This window comes from Trachypithecus francoisi, unplaced genomic scaffold, assembly GCF_009764315.1.
Source record: "Trachypithecus francoisi isolate TF-2019V2 unplaced genomic scaffold, Tfra_2.0 Lachesis_group8, whole genome shotgun sequence".
Lineage (NCBI taxonomy): Eukaryota > Metazoa > Chordata > Mammalia > Primates > Cercopithecidae > Trachypithecus > Trachypithecus francoisi.
This window is the reverse complement of record NW_022681473.1, coordinates 102,642,644-102,662,669: the sequence shown is the minus strand read 5'-3', so window position 1 is coordinate 102,662,669 and position 20,026 is coordinate 102,642,644. Positions and strand designations below refer to the sequence as shown.

At 41.1% G+C, this 20,026-nt stretch overlaps 1 protein-coding gene across 1 annotated transcript; it reads right to left on the bottom strand.

Moving 5' to 3' along the window:
* Nucleotides 1-1,613: 1,613 nt before the first annotated feature.
* NNMT (nicotinamide N-methyltransferase) lies at nucleotides 1,614-19,477 on the bottom strand. The gene is made up of 3 exons (XM_033204709.1): nucleotides 18,361-19,477; nucleotides 16,909-17,116; nucleotides 1,614-2,087 (listed from the first exon to the last, which is right to left on the bottom strand). The coding sequence occupies exons 1-3, from the start codon at nucleotides 18,512-18,514 to the stop codon at nucleotides 1,655-1,657; spliced, it is 795 nt and encodes a 264-aa protein (XP_033060600.1). The 5' UTR covers nucleotides 18,515-19,477; the 3' UTR covers nucleotides 1,614-1,654.
* Nucleotides 19,478-20,026: the final 549 nt, after the last annotated feature.

Below are 20,026 nucleotides of genomic sequence, written 5' to 3'. Positions count from 1 at the left end.
GGAAAGTGTTTCTTACCACTCTGGGAGGAAACCAGCACAGCTCTGAGGCATCTAAAGCAGAGTGTTAGGCATGGGCAGTATCTTTCTCAAAAGAGGGCATATTGACCCCTTTCCAGCATCCTCAGGCTGGGCTCAGGGCCACCAGCATTACAGCCTGAGCAGGAGAGCCTCAACAGAGGGGATTCTTGTGGGGGACTGCTGGTGCAGGTACACTACTGCCCTTGGAAGGACCTGGAAGCACTTAGGGTGTTTCTGGGACTATGAAGATGAGGGCTGTTGAGTCAGCTGACACTGGGATTTCATTTTCATTCTTGTGCCTGGTGCATGAAAGAAAGATGCTTGGAGAGTGCTAAATGTTTGGTAGAGATTTCTTAAATCAAAAAGGAATTGGCAGCATGTGGTATAGAAACCAAGTTTTATCACAGCCTCTCTCAAAGGCAATGCCAGTAAAGAGTCCAGTGCCTGCAGCCCAGAACAGGAATCCTCCCTCCTGCTTGGAGAACAAGCCATCTTTTTCTCAGCTGCTTTGGCAACTAATATTGATGATGATGCATATAATAATAATGATTATAACTAACATTTACTGAATGTTTATCAAGCACCATGCAATATTCTAGGTCCTTTACATGTAACAATTCACTTCATTTTATTTATTATTTTATTTTTTGAGACAGCATCTCACTCTGTCTGGAACACAGTGGTGCTATCTCAACTCATTGCAACCTCCACCTCCCGGGCTTAAGCCATCCTCCTACCTCAGCCTCCTGAATAGCTGGGACCACAGGCATGTGCCACCACACCCGGCTAATTTTTTTGTATTTTTAGCACAGGCAGGGTTTTGCATGTTCCCCAGGCTGGTCTCAAACTCCTGAGCTCAAGCAATCTGTCTGCCTCACCCAAAGTGCTGGGATTACAGGCATGAGCCACCGTGGCTGGCCACAATTCACTTTAATTATCTTAATAAAAAGACTATTTTAATCTCATTTTATATTTATAGGTGAGGAAACTGAGGCACTGCAAGGTTATGTAACTTGCCTAATGAGAAGCAGCTAATAAGTGGCAGAGTCTGAATTTGAAAATAGAGTGATCTTTGTAGCTCAAAAATTTTTTTGGATTGCTGGAATGAACAGAAATGCTGGACAGCTATTCTCTGGCCCCTGAGGCCAGAGTGGAGTCTAGCAAACAGCTATACCCACAGGGCAGCCTGAACAACGGCAGAGGCCAGGGTTTGGTAGACTCTCCAGGAAGAAGGCAAGAGTTGAAGAATAGGAGAAGCCCATTCCTGGGAAAGAAGGAGACAGCAGCGCCCCCTAGGAAACTAATAGTGAATAACTACAGACACTTCCCTGTAGGCAGGTATGGGCTTGAGTCCCCATAACTAGATGTTTAGGGAAGTGAGGTCTTCTTTTGTAAACACAGGCAATGAAGACTGGAATACCAATTGCTCATCTTTGGGTCCCATAGCACCAACATTTGTGTGAAGCTCCAAGTGGTCAGTGGATTGTTTGTAGACTGACCTCTCCAGTCCTGTCCTAGATGAACCATCAGGCCCCAACCACTGAGCCTCTACTCAGCACATGACTTGGCAGTTAGAACCAAGTACTGAAGTCAACTGGACAGGTCAAAGGAATTGCTTTAATTGAGGTCACAGGCATCACAGGGATCTGCTCAGCTTCCTCCCCACCAGGGAGAAAAGTCCTTCGTTGTTGGCCATGGTGGAAGAATAACTTTGTGAGATCACCTCAAACCATTCGATCGTGTAGCCAGCCTCTTTCACAGCAGCCTCTACTGCCTCCCGGCCCAGGGAGAGGCTGGAGAACTTCTGCTCGCCAATCATGTAGTAGCTGCTCTTCAGTGCGTCCATGATCACCAGGAAGCCCCCTGGCTTCAGTAGGCTGCCGAGGTTCCTGAGTGCCCTGCGGTAGGTGGGGAGGTCTGGGCAGGCAGCATCCAGACACAGCGTGCTAAGCAGGCAGTCAGCCAGGGGTAAGGGGACGGCCCCCAGCGGCTGGTTCTGAGTCACGTCACACTTCAGCACCTGCTTGACCGCCTGCCTCAACTTCTCCTCCTTCTCTGGACCCTTGACTCTGAAAAACACAAACCCACAAACATTGTTTTCCACTCCAGTCATGGGAAACCCAGATCTCTTGAGTCAAGGCTAAAAATGGCCATATTGTCCCAGTTGTGTATCCTTAGGGCCTCCTCTATTGGAAAAGGAGAGAAAGAAGAACCGAGGGGCCATTTTGGCATTTGAATGAGACGGTACTACCCCGAGCCACGTTGAATCTCTTTATAAAGTGAATAGTACGTGAAAATGATAATACCTAGCAGCCTGCCACTACCATGGACTTCCCTCCATGAAATGATTCCTCCTTCCCTGCTTAGTATAGCACTCACTTATACTATACTGGCTCATTTATTAGTATTTATTTGTTGTTATTATCATACTTGTCCCATCTTCCAAACTGTAAGGTAGTGGCTACTTGACCCATACAGAACAAGTATTAATAATAAAGGGTTTCAAATGCTGTAACATTATCTTTGCAGTAGTTGCTGATCAATAACAGTGGTGAGATCATCCATAGACCTTTTTAGGAACTATTGATCATCATCCCACAGCTGTGAACAGGGCACTCCTAGAGAGAAGAAAGCTACATTTCCCATTCTTAGATTCCAAAAAATATTGCAGATAGTATGTTTTCTGACAGAGATCGTGTTTTTGGTAGCCTAGGCAGGAACCCTGTCCTTTTCTGCCAAATCAATGGCATGTTTTGGGTTTTTTATTTTGTTTTGTTTCTCGAGACAGGGTCTTCTTCTGTTGCACAGGATGGAGTGCAGTGGCGCCATCATAGCTCACTGCAACCTCAAACTCCTGGGCACAAGGGATCCTCTCACTTCAGTCTCCCAAAGCACTGGGATTACAGTCATGCAACACCACTCTAGGCTAGTTTATTGTTTTATAGAGACAGGGTCTCCCTATGTTGCCCAGGCTGGTCTTGAACTTCTGGCCTCAAGTGATCCTCCCGCCTCAGCCTCTCAAACTGTTGGAATTACAGGTATGAGCCACCACCACACCTGGCCCAATGGTGATTCTCGAGAGAAAAATCAGTTAATAAAAGAATGAAAGAAGAGAAGGCAAGGGCAGGAGATGGGACAGAGTGGCTTGTATCCTATTTGAATTTGTTACAGGAGGAAGAAAGGAACAAACAAATGATCAAAATTCAATAAACAGAGTGCACAAGAGAAACTGGAGAGCAGGGGTGGACAAAGGAGAAAGAAGTAGCAGAAGATCAGATAAGTGACAAAAGGGGAAGAAACACTGAGTGTGTTAAGAGCCCAGGCCCCAGAGCACTAAGAATAGGAGTGACCCCTGGGTATTGAGCTCTTGGAAGGAGTTAACCAGCAAAGCATTGTGGAGCAGACCCAGTCTCATGCTCTGGAAATGCACACTCCACCATCTGATGCAGACTCCAGGAGAAGACGGCCACTTGGACATCAAGGCTTGACAGATAGCAGAGATGGCCCCACATTCCAGCAAGTGAGGGAGACTTTAACTGGGACAATTTCTAGTCATGAGGAAAAGTCAATGGTTTAAATAAAACTTGATTTGAGAGAGTAGACAGTAGACATGGGCATCTTAAATATTCACTTAAGATCTTAATCCTAGTGAATATAATCACTTCTTTGCAAACATGCTTTATGCTTGCTATAATTTTCCATTTAAGAAGCTTAGCAATTAGCATATGAAAACATGCTCAACATTGTCAGCCATCAGAGAAATGCAAATCAAAACCATGAGATAGCACTTCACATCACTATGATGGCTATAATAAAAAAGATAATATCAAGTGTTGGCAAGGATGTGCAGAAACTGGAACCTACATACACTGTTGCTGACAATGTAAAATAGTCCAGCTACTTTGGAAAACAGACTGGCAGTTCCTTAAAAGGTTAAATATAGAGTTACCACATGACCCAGGAAATCTGTCTAGGTATATACCCAAGAGAAATGAAAACATATGTCCATACAAAAACTTGTAATGAATGTTTATAAATAGCTAAAAGGTACAAACAATGCAACTGTCAACTTCTGAATAGGTAAATAAAATGTGATATACACATATAATGGAATATTTTTTGGCAACAAAAAGAAATGAAATTCTGACACATGCTATAACATGGATGGACCTTGAAGACATAGGTTAAATGAAAAAAGCCAGAACCAAAAGGCCACATATTGTATGATTCCATTTATATGAAATACCCAGAAAAGGCAAAGCTACAGAGACTGAAAGCAGACCAGTGGTTGCCAGGAACTGAGGGATTTGGAGAGAAATGGGAGTGGCTGCTAATGGGTACAGAGTTTCTTTTGAGAATTATGAAAATGTTGTAAAATTGATTGTGATGAAGGTTGCACAACTCTGAGAGTATACTAAAAACTACTGAATTTCACAATTTAAATGGGCACATTAATTGTACGGTATGTGAGTTATATCTCAATAAACTGTTATATTAAAAGAGAGAGAGAGAGAGAGATAAGCTTAGCAAGGTGTTGATTTCAGGGAATTCCTACCAACCACTACCTACCATTTAGTGTAGATACCACTAAACTGGTATCTACATAGAAAACAAAAATTATCCTTGGTTGGGTCTACCTGCTCCTTTGTCAAGGCTAGAAATGGTAGCAGGGTGACCACTTTGTCCTGATTTGCCTTGGATTTTCTAGTTTGAATCCTTAAAAATCCCATATTCTAAGTTCCCCTTGCAGTCCTGGACAAAGCAGACAGTTACTCATTCTAAGGTGGGAAACAAGTTACAAAGCTACCTCCCAGCCTTGATGCAACATGGATGATTTGATAGAACACCTTAAGAATAACAAAAAAAAAATGATTTAACACTGTGGAAGTGTGTGAGAAACATGCATTTGAATAGGCAAACTAGTCTAGAACAGAAAAACTTAAGTAACCTATCTGCACACAAGAATCATAATAAAGTGTATACCAAAAGGGAGAATAGTGACAACATGTTTTGGGGGATGTGTTTCGGGATGATCCTCTATAACGGGAACATTGTGGAAATGTTTGTTTGATTACATCAGAAGCAGAACCAATCTCTGTGCCCTATTGTGTATTAAGCTATTTGAAACTCTGAGTTACCACAGAACCAGAACTTGCCAGTCAGATGATGATGCAAATTGTTCCCAAACTGTGAGCCACACTGTGAAGTCTCCAAAGCTCACAGAGAATGTGCCAATTTGAGAGGGAAATTTGCTAGAAACACCCAGTGTGGTAGATCCCTGCTTGTCCTTGGACACACAGCAAACATTGGGGAAGTCAGTTGCCAAGGTAGCTGTGTAAAGCCTGCATACACCTTGGGGCAACGCAGGGAAATGGACTCACCGGAGACCCAGCCAATGACCACTTTGCCTCACATTTAGCTCATGGGGTGGGTAATAAACACACACCAGGAGAGTGCTATGCTGTTTTGCGGAAAGCTAACAGCGGCGTGGCCATTTCTTTAGTTCTAAAGATCTACCCTTTCACATGAAACAATATGCAAAAAAAGGCAGCCCTGTCCCCTGTAAATATGCATCTATAAAAGCCACACTGAGTGTGTTAAGAGCCCAGGCCCCAGAGCACTAAGAATAGGAGTGACCCCTGGGTATTGAGCTCTTGGAAGGAGTTAACCAGCAAAGCATTGTGGAGCAGACCCAGTCTCCACAAGGGGTATGGGGAGGGAGGGAGGGAGGCAAGAAAGGATGAAGAGGAGAGCCCCGGGAAGAACCCTTTCTGAGAATGTCTTCCCACATTCCAGGTGAACTATCCTGAGATTTAGAGGCGGTTCCTCCTGCCTTCTCTCGGCAACGCCAGCAGTGCATCAGAATCTCCCAGACAAGCTGTTTTTCATTGTTCTCACACCCCCAAAGCCCCAACCCCAGAAGTTCCTGCAGGCTCTCCTGAGAAAGAACCATCAAAACAGGTCAAGGAAATCAAGGCTAAGTAAGCTTGGAGGTCACTGTGAGAATTGTATGGGCAAGGAATAATCATTGGTGCACCTTTGATGCAGACCACACCCCACACCCAAATCAGGTGAACGATATTCTAGAAGGAAGAGTCTGAAAAGCAAAATGTGGGTATTCATGTATTTTCCAAATATGTTTTAAACCTCTATTATGTTACAGGAAATAGGCTGGGCACTGGGGCCACAAGGATGAACAAATGAGAAACAGATTCTAACCTCATGGAGATTGCAGACCAGTGGGTGGCGGGAGAAAGCATTAACCCGATGATCACTCACAGAAGTGGAAATTAAAACTGACAAACGCAAGGAAGGAAAGGAGCATGGCACTAATGGGGAGATGTTGGGAGCTCCCCTTGACTTAGAGAATCAGGAAAAGCTCTTCCAAAAGGGAGTCGGGCAAGCAGAGATATAGAGGATAAATATGTAGGAGTTAACCAGACCGAAGCAAGTAGGGAGGGCAGGAGGAAATTCCAGTAAGATGAAACCACAAGTGCAAAGGCCACGTGGTGGGAGGAAACAGAGGAGGAGAGTGCCAACGTGGCTGGATTGTGGGGAAACAGGTTGGCAGGAGCCAGACTAGGCAGGGCTTTGTGGACCATGACAGGAATTTTGCTTTTCATTCCAAAAGCTCCGGAGAGTCACTAGGGAGCACTAAAGAGGAGAGTGACATGATCGGATTTACATTTTGAGAGGGTCATTTGGGCTGCAGGGCAGAGAAGAATTGAGTGGCGGGGCAAGAGTGGAAGTGGGAGGGCAGTCAGGAGGGAAACGGGTAGCTGGGACCAGATGATGGTAAACATGGGAAGAAATGGGTTACAGAGGAAGTCAGGAAGTAAAACGGACAGAGCTTGATGTTAAGTTACATGTGGAACATGACAGAGAGGGAAAGGACAAGATTCACTTCCAGGTTCTGGCTTGTCCAATTTATTATATGATGGTGCCAATCAAGCAGCTAAAAATATCAGAAATAAAGCAGATCTGGAGCAGATCGTAGCTCTGTTTTGGACACACTGAGTTTGAGGTGCTCTGAGACCTGTGAGTAGAAATGTTTACAACTGAGGAAATAGTTAGTTGAAGGTTTTTCAACCTGCCCTGTGAATTTTCCCGGGGAGATAAGGTGGCAAGAGCACCTATTTAAGAGAGAGGCATCCTTGTAAAAGGCAGGAATGGTTCCTAGGTGTCACTGAAATAATTGTCATGATCATCAAGATCCTGGTTTTGAAAAAGCATATCAATATCCTTTTGCAAGTTGTGAAAGTCCAGAGATGCTTTAGAATAGAGGTGGTTCACTAGTTTGTGGAACACATTTGGCACAACTGTGTCTATATTTGGACAACATACAAACATCTTCTAAATAGAAATGGAGGTCTTTGCACAGATAGCATTTACCTCAGAGAACTACCACCTCGACAGGAGCCCAAGCTTTCTTCTCTCAGGTATGCTGAGGTTAAGAGGAGCATGCTACCTGACTTCAAACTATACTACAAGGCTACGGTATGTACTTTAAATTTCACATGGAACCAAAAAAGAGCCCATATAGCCAAGGCAATCCTAAGCAAAAAGAACAAAGCTGGAGGCATCACACTACCTGACTTGAAACTATACTACAAGGCTACAATAACCAAAACAGCATGGTACTGGTGCCAAAACAGAGATATAGATCAATGGAACAGAACACAGGCCTCAGAAATAACACCACACATCTACAACTATCTGATCTTTGACAAACCTGACAAAGACAAGAAATGGGAAAAGGATTCCCTATTTAATAAATGGTGTTGGAAAAACTGGCTAGCCATATACAGAAAACTGAAACTGGACCCCTTCCTTACACCTTATACAAAAATTAATTCGAGATGGATTAAAGACTTAAATATTAGACCTAAAACCATAAAAACCCTAGAAGAAAACCTATGCGATACCATTCAGGCCATAGGCATGGTCAAGGACTTTATGACTAAAACACCAAAAGCAATAGCAACAAAAGCCAAAATTGACAAATGGGATCTAATTAAACTAAAGAGCTTCTGCACAGCAAAAGAAACTACCATCAGAGTGAACAGGCAACCTACAGAATGGGGGAAAAATTTTACAATCTACCCATCTGAAAAAGGGATAATATCCAGAATCTACAAAGAACTTAAACAAATTTACAAGAAAAAAATCAAACAACCCTATCAAAAAGTGGGTGAAGGATATGAACAGACACTTCTCAAAAGAAGACATTTATGCAGCCAACAAATGCATGAAAAAATGCTCATCATCATTGGCCATCAGAGAAATGTAAATCAAAACCACAATGAGATACCATCTCACACCAGTTAGAATGGCAATCATTAAAAAGTCAGGCAACAACAGGTGCTGGAGAGGATGTGGAGAAATAGGAACACTTTTACACTGTCGGTTGGACTATAGTTCAACCATTGTGGAAGACAGTGTGGTGATTCCTCAAGGATCTAGAACTAGAAATACCATTTGACCCAGCCATCCCATTACTGGGTACATACCAAAGGGATTATAAATCATGCTGCTATAAAGACACATGCACACGTATGTTTATTGCGGCACTATTCACAATAGCAAAGACCTGGAACCAACCCAAATGTCCATCAATGGCAGACTGAATTAAGAAAATGTGGCACATATACACCATGGAATACTATGCAGCCATAAAAAAGGATGAGTTCATGTCTTTTGTAGGGACATGGATGAAGCTGGAAACCATCATTCTAAGCAAACTATCACAAGCACAGAAAACCAAACACCTCATGTTCTCACTCATAGGTGGGAATTGAACAATGAGAACACTTGGACACAGGGTGGGGAACATCACACACCGGGGTGAGGGGAGGGGAGAGGGATAGTATTAGGAGATATATCTAATGTTAATGACGAGTTAATGGGTGCAGTACACCAACATGGCATATGTACACATATGTAACAAACCTGCACGTTGTGCACATGTACCCTAGAACTTAAAATATAATAAAAAAAAAAAAAAGAAAAAATGAGGAGGAGCCACTCTCTACAGAGGCAACCAGGAGGTGCTCCAGGCCCTACCTGCTGTCCAGAAGGCCAAGGAAAACAGCTTGGACAGCATGCCTGCAGCTGATTCCCACCCACCTGTGTGTGTGTCCTGGCATACCTGGAGGGGAGCCCTGCTCCAGACACCAGTGCTTCTTCTACTGTAATGTGCATACCACCCTTAGCAGATATTACAGTGAAGGTTCTGATTCTGTAGGTAGCTAGTGGGGCCTGAGAGCCTGCATTTCCAAAAGCTCCCACATGTTGTCAAAACTACCAGTCCAGGGACCACAAGCCTAAGCTATGCATTCCAAGTTCCAGGAACCATAGGTTAAGTAATGCAGCTTCCACAATTCCTTAAGGAAAGAGCTCATATTCCTCTGTTCATGGAATAAGCTTGAGTAGTTGTATCTTAGTGTTTGACTTTCTTACGACTTTGTTAGATAGTTGTAAAAATGAAGGTTATTTATTTTTATTATTATTTTTGAGACAAAGTGTCACTCTGCCAGCCAGTCTGGAATGTGACCACAGCTCACTGCAGCCTCAATCTCCCAAGCTCAAGTGATCCTGTCTCCTCAGCCTCCCCAGTAGCTGGGAATATGGGTGTGTACCACCATGGCCAGCTAATTTAAAATGAGTGGTATTTAAATGCAGAGGTAGAAGAACAGGAGACAGTACATATGTCTTTGTCAGCCTTTAGCACAAGAAAAAGCTTCAGATAAAGAAGAAATCACCTTGACGTCTTGAAGGAAACAGGTTGTAGGTTGATAAAGCTACTTGAAGATGCAGGAAAGACATGAGTTACATAGGATCACTATCATTCTCAAAATAATTAAAGCTACAGGATCTAGCACAAGGATAACGGTAAGAATGCAGAAATTTACTGCCAAAAATGCAGTTTCCAACAGAGTTATTGGGAAGGGACAGTGTCTCAAGAGCCAGTTGTTCAAAGCTGACAATTCAGGTGTGAGATAAGCAATGCCTTTACTATCCTGTTAGATTGTAAGGGTTTATTTTTGAATGAGATGGAAAGGCCGGTGGTGGATACAGAAAGTGAGAACGAAGTTTCAAAAGCCTTCTTGACAGATGATTTGGACTTTGGAAAGGTGTGTTGTCTAACAATGACTGAAGACTTATTTATTTATTTATTTATTTTTACAAAGTTTCCCTGAGATTCTACAAATCCTGGGAATTTCCTTATTTACTAAATAATTTTAGATATTATCTAAATTGTCATAGCTGCAATTGCTTGTAGTTAATGTCAGTTTCATTCTGTGGAATCATATAGTCAAGAGAAAAAAAGGTGTATGAAATTATTTTTATGTTGAAGAATATAGCTCCACTTTGAAGGCTAGAGCCAACATAAAATTCTAAGTCAGGGGTATACAGGTAAAAATGGCATATGAAAATAGGCTCTCACCGGCCTGGGCAACAGAGCAAAACTCCCATCTCTACAAAAAATTAGCTAGTTACAGCAGTGTGGACCTGTAGTCCCAGCTACCCAGGAGGCTGAAGTAGGAAGATCACCTGAGCTCAGAAAGTCAAGGTTACAGTGAGATCTCACCACTGCACTCCAGTGTGGGTGACAGACCAAGACCCTGTCTCAAAAAAAATAGAATAACCTCTCTCAACTTCTTACTACATGTCAGGAAAAAATGGGGCAATATTTAAACAATTTTATGATTTTGTTCATGTGTAAGGGTGACAAATACATTCTCATATATGCATGGACTTAGAAAACATGTCACTGTGTGTTCTTCTTGAAACAAATATTTGAAGATCTATTCAGTTGACAGATGAATCAAAATTAAAGACTCAATATCTAGAAAACTTGTATAAAATGAGCACCAAATATGTCCAAATAATTCTAAATTTGATTACAAACCAAAAGCAAATGTCCAAACTGATCTTGAAAGAAAATATAAAAGTAATACTTTAAATTATAATATTTGAATTTTAAAATCTCAGGTTTCAATAATAAATACTGGGAAGAGAGATGCCAGGCGACTTTGGGTATCAAAAATTGTTAAATTCCTCAAGTTAGCAGAGAGGAAAACAATTACTAACTTTTTACCTGACTTGATAAGTTAAGAGAATTTGTCTCCAACAGACCTGCATTATAAGTAACACTAAAATAAGTTCTTCAGGTGAAGGAAAATGACGCCAAGCAGAAGAACAGATCCTGGGAATGGAATGAAAAACACTGGAGAAGAAAGGTATGTGGGTAAACATAAAAGATCTTAAACATATGCATAATATAGCCTTAGTTATTTTGGGCTCCTGTAACAGGATACCATAGACTGGTGGCTTATAAACAACAGAAATTTATTTCCCACAATTTTAAAGGCTGGAAGTCTGAGATTAGGATGCCAGCCTGGTCAGGGTCTGAATGAGGACTCTTCTGGACCACAGACAGCTGACTTCTTATTGTATCTTTATAAGGCAGAAGGAGAGCTAGAGAGCTCTCTGATGTTCCTTTTATTTTATTTTATTTTATTTTATTTTTATTTTTTTGAGGCGGAGTCTCGCTCTGTCGCCCGGACTGGAGTGCAGTGGCCGGATCTCAGCTCACTGCAAGCTCCGCCTCCCGGGTTCACGCCATTCTCCTGCCTCAGCCTCCCGAGTAGCTGGGACTACAGGCGCCCGCCACCTTGCCCAGCTAGTTTTTGTATTTTTAGTAGAGACGGGGTTTCACTGTGTTAGCCAGGATGGTCTCGATCTCCTGACCTCGTGATCCGCCCATCTCGGCCTCCCAAAATGCTGGGATTACAGGCTTGAGCCACCGCGCCGGCCTCTGGGGTTCCTTTTTTTGTTTGTTTGTTTGTTTTTTGTTTTTTTGAGGCGGAGTCTCGCTTTGTCGCCCGGACTGGAGTGCAGTGGCCGGATCTCAGCTCACTGCAAGCTCCGCCTCCCGGGTTTACGCCATTCTCCTGCCTCAGCCTCCCAAGTAGCTGGGACTACAGGCGCCTGCCACCTCGCCCGGCTAGTTTTTGTATTTTTAGTAGAGACGGGGTTTCACCGTGTTAGCCAGGATGGTCTCGATCTCCTGACCTCGTGATCCGCCCGTCTCGGCCTCCCAAAGTGCTGGGATTACAGGCTTGAGCCACCGCGCCCGGCCTGGGGTTCCTTTTATAAGGGCACTAATTCCATGCATGAAATCTCCACTTTCATGACCTATGACCTCTCAAAGCTCTGACCTCTTAATACCATCATAAGGGGGTTAGGATTTCAACACAGAAATTGGGAGAGAGGGATAAAAACATTCAGTCCAAAATTCCTATGTTTTTTGTATATTGTTATATGCATTGTTTAAAACTGTATACTGACGTATGTGACTGTACTTAACACTATTCAACTAACACTTAAACGTAGTAAACATAGTAAATTTTATTTTAAAAATCATAATTAAAAATAAGACAATAGAAATAAAAGCACTAACTAAAGCAAACTAATAACAATATATGTATTATAGTATTAAACATAGAAATAAAATATATGGCAAGAACATAAGGGCCAGGAAAGTCAGTTAAGGAAATTACACGTTGGAATATTTTACATCCTTCATGAGACAGTAGATATGTCAAGGATGCATATTGCAATTTCTAGAAAAACCATATAAACTCACACAAGACACAGAAGAGGTTAATAGAGGAGATAAAAAAAGAAATATTAAAAATATGTACACTTATACTAAATGGAATACTAAAAATTACTGCATTCACCAAGGGAAAACTGGAAGAAAGACACAGGTGAACAACAATCAGATGGGACAGATAGAAAACATATACCAAGATGGTAGACTTAAATTCAACCCTGTAATATTAGTAATTACATTATATGTAAATGGACTAAACAACCCAGTTAGAGGCAGAAATTGTCAGTCTGGATTAACAAGAGAAAACATAATCTGAAAACAGAAGGGTAGAAAAAGCTATGTAGATATATCATGTATATTAGTTATATATAACTGTAGGATAAATTATCCCCAAAATTTAGCAGCTAAAAATGACAAACATTTATTTCACTGTTTTTTGTGGTTCAACTGGGGGAAATTTAGTTCCAAGCTCACTCCCCAGGACGAGAGAGGAGGTAGAGAGAATACCCAATAAAAAGCTGTCATTTTTAAAAAATTGATTTTGTTTCTTACAGCAACATTAGGTTCACTGCAAAAATCAAGCAGAAGGCCTACATTGGCATACCATTATCACCCAAAGTCTATAATCTACATTAAGATTCACTCTTGGTATTGTACATTCCAGGGATTTGGACAAATATATAATGACATGTGTCCACCACTATAGTATCGTACGGAGTAGTCTCACTGCCCTAAAAAATCCTCTATACTCTACCTCCCTCCCTGACCCTGGCAACTGCTGATCTTCTTTACTTCTGCCCTAGTTTTGCATTTTCCAGAATGTCATATAGTTGGAATCATACATGTAGCCTTTTAAGATTTGCTTCTTTCAATTAGTAATTGTATTTACATTTCCTCCACATCTTTTTGTGGCTTGATAGCTCATTTCTTTTTAGCACTGGATATAATTTCATTGTCCAACTGTACCACAGTTTATTTGTTCATTCACCTACTGAAGGATATCTTCGTTGCTTTCAATTTTTGGCAATTATGAATATAGCTACTATAAACATCTGTGTACAGTTTTTTTGTGTGGATATAAGTTTTCGACTTTTTGGGTTACATACCAAGGAGTGCAACTGCTACATGGAATGGTTTTGCAAGGAATAGTCGAACTCTCTTCCAAAGTGGCTACACCATTTTTAATTCCCACAAACAATAAATGAGAGTTCCTGTTTCTCCACAGCCTCATCAGCATTTGGTGTTGTCAGTCTTCCAGATTCTGGCCTACATCTAATAGTGTAGTGGTGCTGTAGTCCTTTTTAATTTAATATCACAATTAAATTATGTGATATTATAATTTCACATAATTATATGTGGTATAATATAGCTGCATTCTACCAAATTTGTCAGTAATGAATCACTAAATCCAGTAGATATTCTAGGCAAGGGGATTACCCAAAGGTGAAAATACTGACACAAGGATTATTGGGGGCCATCTTAGAGGCTGCCCACCACACCATGCAAAATAGCAAGCACAGGAAGGCTGATGTAGCTATATTAACATCAGAAAAAGTAGACTTCAAGACAAATACATTACTGGAAATAAAGGGAGATATTTCACAATGGTAAAATGGTCAGTTCATCAAGAAGACATAACAATCTTAAAAATGTATATAACAGAGCTAAAAACAAGTGTCAAAATGCATAAAGCAAACGTTGACAGAACTACAGGGAGCAAAGGATAAATCAACAATCATAGTTTGAGACATGAACACCTCTCTCTCAGTAATTGACAGAGAGAGTAAACAAAACGTCAGTAAGGATGTAGAGAATTTGAACAATACTATCAACTGCCTGATTTAATTGATATCTATAGAAACTATACCTACAACTGAACAATATACACTCTTTTCAATGTAGAAAGCACATAGAACATTTACTGAGATCGACCATATGCAGAGCCACAAAATAAATCTCTGACTACAACAAAATTTAATTTGAAAGCAATAACAATAAGATATCTAGAAAAACCCCAATACTTTGGAAATTAAGCAGTATAATTCAAAATAATTTGCGGTCAAAAAAGAAATTACAAAGGAAATGAGACAGTAAGCTGAATTTGAAAATAAAAACACCACATACAAGAATCATGAGATGTAGTTAAAACAGTGCTAAAGGAAATTTGCAGCATTAAATGCCTACATTAGAAGAAAGAGATATGTGAAATAAATGGTATAAGCTTCCAACTTAAGAAGCTAAAAGAAGAATTAAAAACAAGAAATTTTAGAAAGCTAGAAAAAAATTAAACTAGAAAAGAATTAAAATTAAAATAAGTAGAAGAAAGAAAATTACCAAAAATAAGAGCAGAAACCAATGAAATAGAAAATGGACAGACAATAGAGAAAATTAACAAAGCCAAACTTTGGTTCTTGGAAAAGATTAATAAAATGATCAATCTGTAGAAAGGTTGATCAAGACAAAAGAAAGAAAACAAGACAAATTACCAGTATCAAGAATGAAAGAGGAGAGATCACTACAGATCCTACAGACATAACAAGGTATTAAAAGGATATTGTAAAAAAAAAAAAGTCAATAAAGTTGACAACCAAGATGAAAATGACAAACTTCTTGAAAAATACCACTTACCAAAACAGACCAAAGAAGAAACAGAAAATCCAAGTAACCATTAAAGAAATACTATTTTTAATACAGTCTTCTCTCACACAAACCTTTCAGATTCCCCTGGCTTCACTGGTGAATGCTATCAATCATTTCAGAAGGAAATTATACTAATAATACTCAAAGTCTTTCAGAAAATAGAAGAGGGGAAATCACTCCCAACTCATTTTATGACTCCAGCATCATGCTGATATCAAAATTTGTGAAGCACACTAGAAGAAAATTATAGCTCAATATCCCTCATAAATATAGATGCAAAAATCCTTAACAGAAAATTAGAAAACCACATCCAGCAATACATAAAAAGAATAATACTTCATGACCAAGCAGTTTATGCCACTTTGGTGTAACATTAAAAATCATCCAATGTAATTCACATTTTCAGAATACAGGAAGAAAATCATATGACCATCTTGATAAACGCAAACACATTTTGACAAAATTCAACATTTGATTAAAATTTCAAAAAAGCTAGGAATGCAGAACTTAGTCTGACAAAGAATATGAAAAATCGATAGTTAATATACTTAATGATAAATCATTGAACATTTTTTCTCCTAGAATATGGAACAAGGCACAGAGGTCTGCTGTCATCATTTCTATCCAAAATTGTATTGAAAGTTTTTGCAAACATAATAAGGGCAGAAAAATAAATAAAAAGTGTAAAGTTGGAATAGAAGAACAAAATCTAATTTTATTTGCAGATACTATAATTGCATACATTTGTCTTTTTATGCAGTTTGCAAAGAAGTCTGTGGGGTCTCAGCAATATGCATAGCAGCAGAGAAATGTTGCTCCAGGAGTGAATGATCAGTTGGGGAATAGACTGGAGATTGTCAGACAATCAGCAAAAGATGGAGATGCATAAGGACACGAGAAAGACAGTGAATTGCAGACATGGCTACCGCTGGCTAATAGGCTATTGCCAATTTCCCACGTTGGAAGAAATTAAAATTTATGTGAACAAATAAGATTCATTTGCATAAATTTATTTGTAGATATGGTAGAGTAAGATCTTGACCATTAGTTGTGAGCATATAAAGTCTACTTTCATGGATGGTGATTAATAAATTCTTCTCAAATAATTCCTTTATGTTGCTTACCTCAGTTTAAAAACCTAGTCAGCTTTTGGTTGTATCTGGTGATGTCAGCATTAGCCACACTCACAGACAAATTCTGTAGGCTTGGATGGCTATAACAGTGTGACAGTGAGGTGAGGGACAAGCCCTGACATCCAAAAGCTGCTGGTGAGAAGTTGGGTTAGCCTTTTACTTGCAGCTGTCCTAAACCTAGGTCCCAAGGTACTTGACTGCACACTGTTCTTGTCCCCACAGGCCTGGAAAGTTTGGGGGTTTACTCCTCTTTGCTCAGTATCCATTTCTTCCACCCTCTCCCTGTGTCTTCTGTTATTCTGGTGCACACATGCACGTGTACATACACAAATTTATAAACACGCATACACACAGGCCTATCTCATCTCTCTTGCTCTCGCTCTCTCGTTATCATTCATTCTCCACTTGGATTTCTCTTTGGTCCCTATCTGTTGCTTTTGCCAACCATCACTCAGGTAACTTCGAAAGCCAAGAAGTAGACACCAGTTTCTCTACCTGTTCCCTTCAAGATCACACACATAGGTCACCACTGGGGACCAGTCAAAGGCCTCTGGCTCTTTCTTCAGCCACTTCTTCAGCTCCTGCAGGTTCTGGTCTGAGTAGTCAGTGACGATGATCTCCTTAAAGGATTCACAAGCAGAAAGGAGCTGATAGATAGTGGGGCCAGAGCCGATGTCAATCAGCAGGTCTCCCTTCACACCATCTGGGTTAGCGGGAGGAACAAAGAGGAGAAGTCAGGCATCTCATGGCAGTGGGCAGAGTCAAATTTACATTGTCATCCCTGGGACTGTGCTGATGATCCTCAAAGACAGACCACTACTGTTCACAACTTTTCCCTCAAAATGTTCTTTTAAAACATCTTTTCTGGGCCAGGCACAGTGGATCATGCCTATAGTCCCAGTACTCTGGAAGGCCAAGGCAGGAGGATCATTTGAGGCCTGGAGGATGAGACCAGCCTGGACAACATAGTGAGACCTCATCTCCACAAAAAATTTTAAAAATTAGCTGGGCCTGGTGGCATGCACCTGAAGACCTAGTTATTGGAGAGGCTGAGGCAGAAGGATCCCTTGAGTCCAGGAGTTCGAGACTATGATGAGCTGTGATCACATCCCTGTACTCCATCCAGCCTCGGCAACAGAGTGAGACCTACATCTCCAAAAAATAAAAATAAAAAATAAAAATCCCATATTTTCCCAAAATCCCTGTAATTTACATCATAGTGACAAAGAAAATACAAATATCAAAAACACCAAAAATGTCTCACTTGAATTTTAAATAAAGCCCATGAAAAACCTCAAACATTAATACAATTTAAAGTAAAAAAGAAAAAGAAATCTTTTCATTTTTCATTCCCCAATCCAGAGTGGAGGCATGTCGCCAGGAATTTTAAGGTCTAGGAGAAGGTAAAAAAGATCTACTTCTGGTGTACAAACTGAACACCAGATCCAGAAAGGCTGTTGCACGAAGAATGTAAAAACTATTAAGCAATACTTTCAAGGAAAGTTAATTTAAAAAAAAAAATTGAGTTTATATAATGTATTTCTTCAAAAAGCACCCAGTTCTTCATATATTGGGAGGTCTTTATCTCACGCATATTCACAGCATTCCCTTGAGTTAGGATCAGAAAAGGTACTGTTTTAGAATTTCCACTTAAGTGGTCCTTTGAGGCTAAAAGTCTCCCTCAAGTCGCCTAGCAAATCAAGGTAGACTCAGGACAGCACTCCGGCCCTCTGGTTTCCTTTTGCATGACTAAGTGAGACAGTAGATACAAAAGCACTTTGTAAACTGTGGAATCGCTACACCAATATTCATTTTTATCCTAGTTAAATAAATGGGGATGCCAAAAGGGCTGTGAAGCAACAATGATAGACACAAAACCCAGTCATGCCCTGAGACTCTATCTATAGGACTCATGTTAGTGGGGAGACATGTGGACAACAGACTTACCTAGGCAGAATATCTTGAAAAGATTTTTCAGAAGGTGCTTAAGAATCTGGCTTTCTGCAGAGTGCCTAGACCCAAACTTATAATATTTTTCTAGGTAATCCCGAGGGTTAAAATGCCTTAGATAAGTGTCCTTGGAGGTGAAGCCTGATTCCATTGTGTCTCACTTCTGTGCCACTGGAGTGCTGCCCTCCTTCTGTCTCCTCCAGAGGCCAGGGAGTCACCCTGCAGAAGTTGTCTTCCTGAGTCTCAGGCTATCAGCATTTCTTCCATCAGTTCAGCCCTTCCTTTAGAATAGATGTTTGGTTAAACACTAACAGAGAAATAGACCACAAATGTTCTGGCTGTTCTAGGAAGTGATGAAATTCCTGGAGGAGGGAGCCTAGGAGAACAGGGGTGGAGGGTATGGTAGAGGGAGGGCCATGAGCTGTATGCAATGCTTGCCCAAGGGGTGAAGGACGGCCACCAGGGATTGTAGACCAGAGGGAGCACTTGGGCTCGTCAGGAAAATTATTTAATGCATAAGACCCCAAAGTTCAGAGAGACAGGACATCCCCTAACAAGCACCATCATTCTTCTCGGTCTTGCCATGATTCCCCCAGGAAAACAGGTCACAAAGAATGGTTTAAATTTAAACATGTAAAAGAAAGGAAAAAAGAAAAAAAAAGAGGAGAAAGATGAGGATAGGAAATGTATTCAGGGCTAAAGAATGTTGGCTGAAGAAGGAGTCTCAGATGAAGTCTGGAAAGAGTAATTTTAAAAGCCTGGATAAGGCTTTGTAAAGTCTAGTCCAGCCAAACATCCTTCATGCCCAGACCCCCTATCCATCCCTGCCCTAGGCTACTGCAGCTTCACCCACCACTGCCATGACCCAGTGTCTGGCAAGTACCTCCTCCCTAAGCCTCCCCACTCCTTTCGGTCAATCCAAATCCTGACAGTTCTTTCAAAGTTAACTTTACTTCCTTTAAGAATTCTTTAAGGCTGGGTGCAGTGGCTCACGTCTGTAATCCCAGCACTTTGGGAGGCCAAGGCGGGCGGATCACGACGTCAGGAGATCGAGACCATCCTGGCTAACATGGTGAAACCCCATCTCTACTAAAAATACAAAAAATTAGCCGGGTGTGGTGGCAGGTGCCTGTAGTCCCAGCTACTCGGCAGGCTGAGGCAGGAGAATGGTGTGAAGCGGGGAGGCGGAGCTTGCAGTGAGCCGAGATGGGGCCACTGCACTCCAGCCTGGGCGACAGAGTGAGACTCCATCTCAAACAAAAAAAAAAAAAAAAAAAGAATTCTTTAAATCCCCTTTTCTGAATTCACTTTGAGATAGAGTAGGGATGGGGCTTGGTTTCGGCTCACTCCCCACTAAAGCATTCTTTTATGCGTTCCCACTGATCACAAAACCCACACCACTACCTCACTGACGACATGTCCACTAGTCATCCTTTTACTTAATTCCAGGAACTGGCCTTAGGAGATAACCAATGTTGCAGGGTGTCCCACCTTGGGAAGGTATGCTGAGCAATTGATTTACAGTCTTGTTGCCACTGGCCAGACCACCAGGTGGCCCATTCCTCAAAATAACCATTGCAACCAGGTAATGCTGACCTGCATACCCTACTTCTCATGTGCTTTGCCCAGCAGCACACCCTACCTCTGACGTCAATTTCTGTGC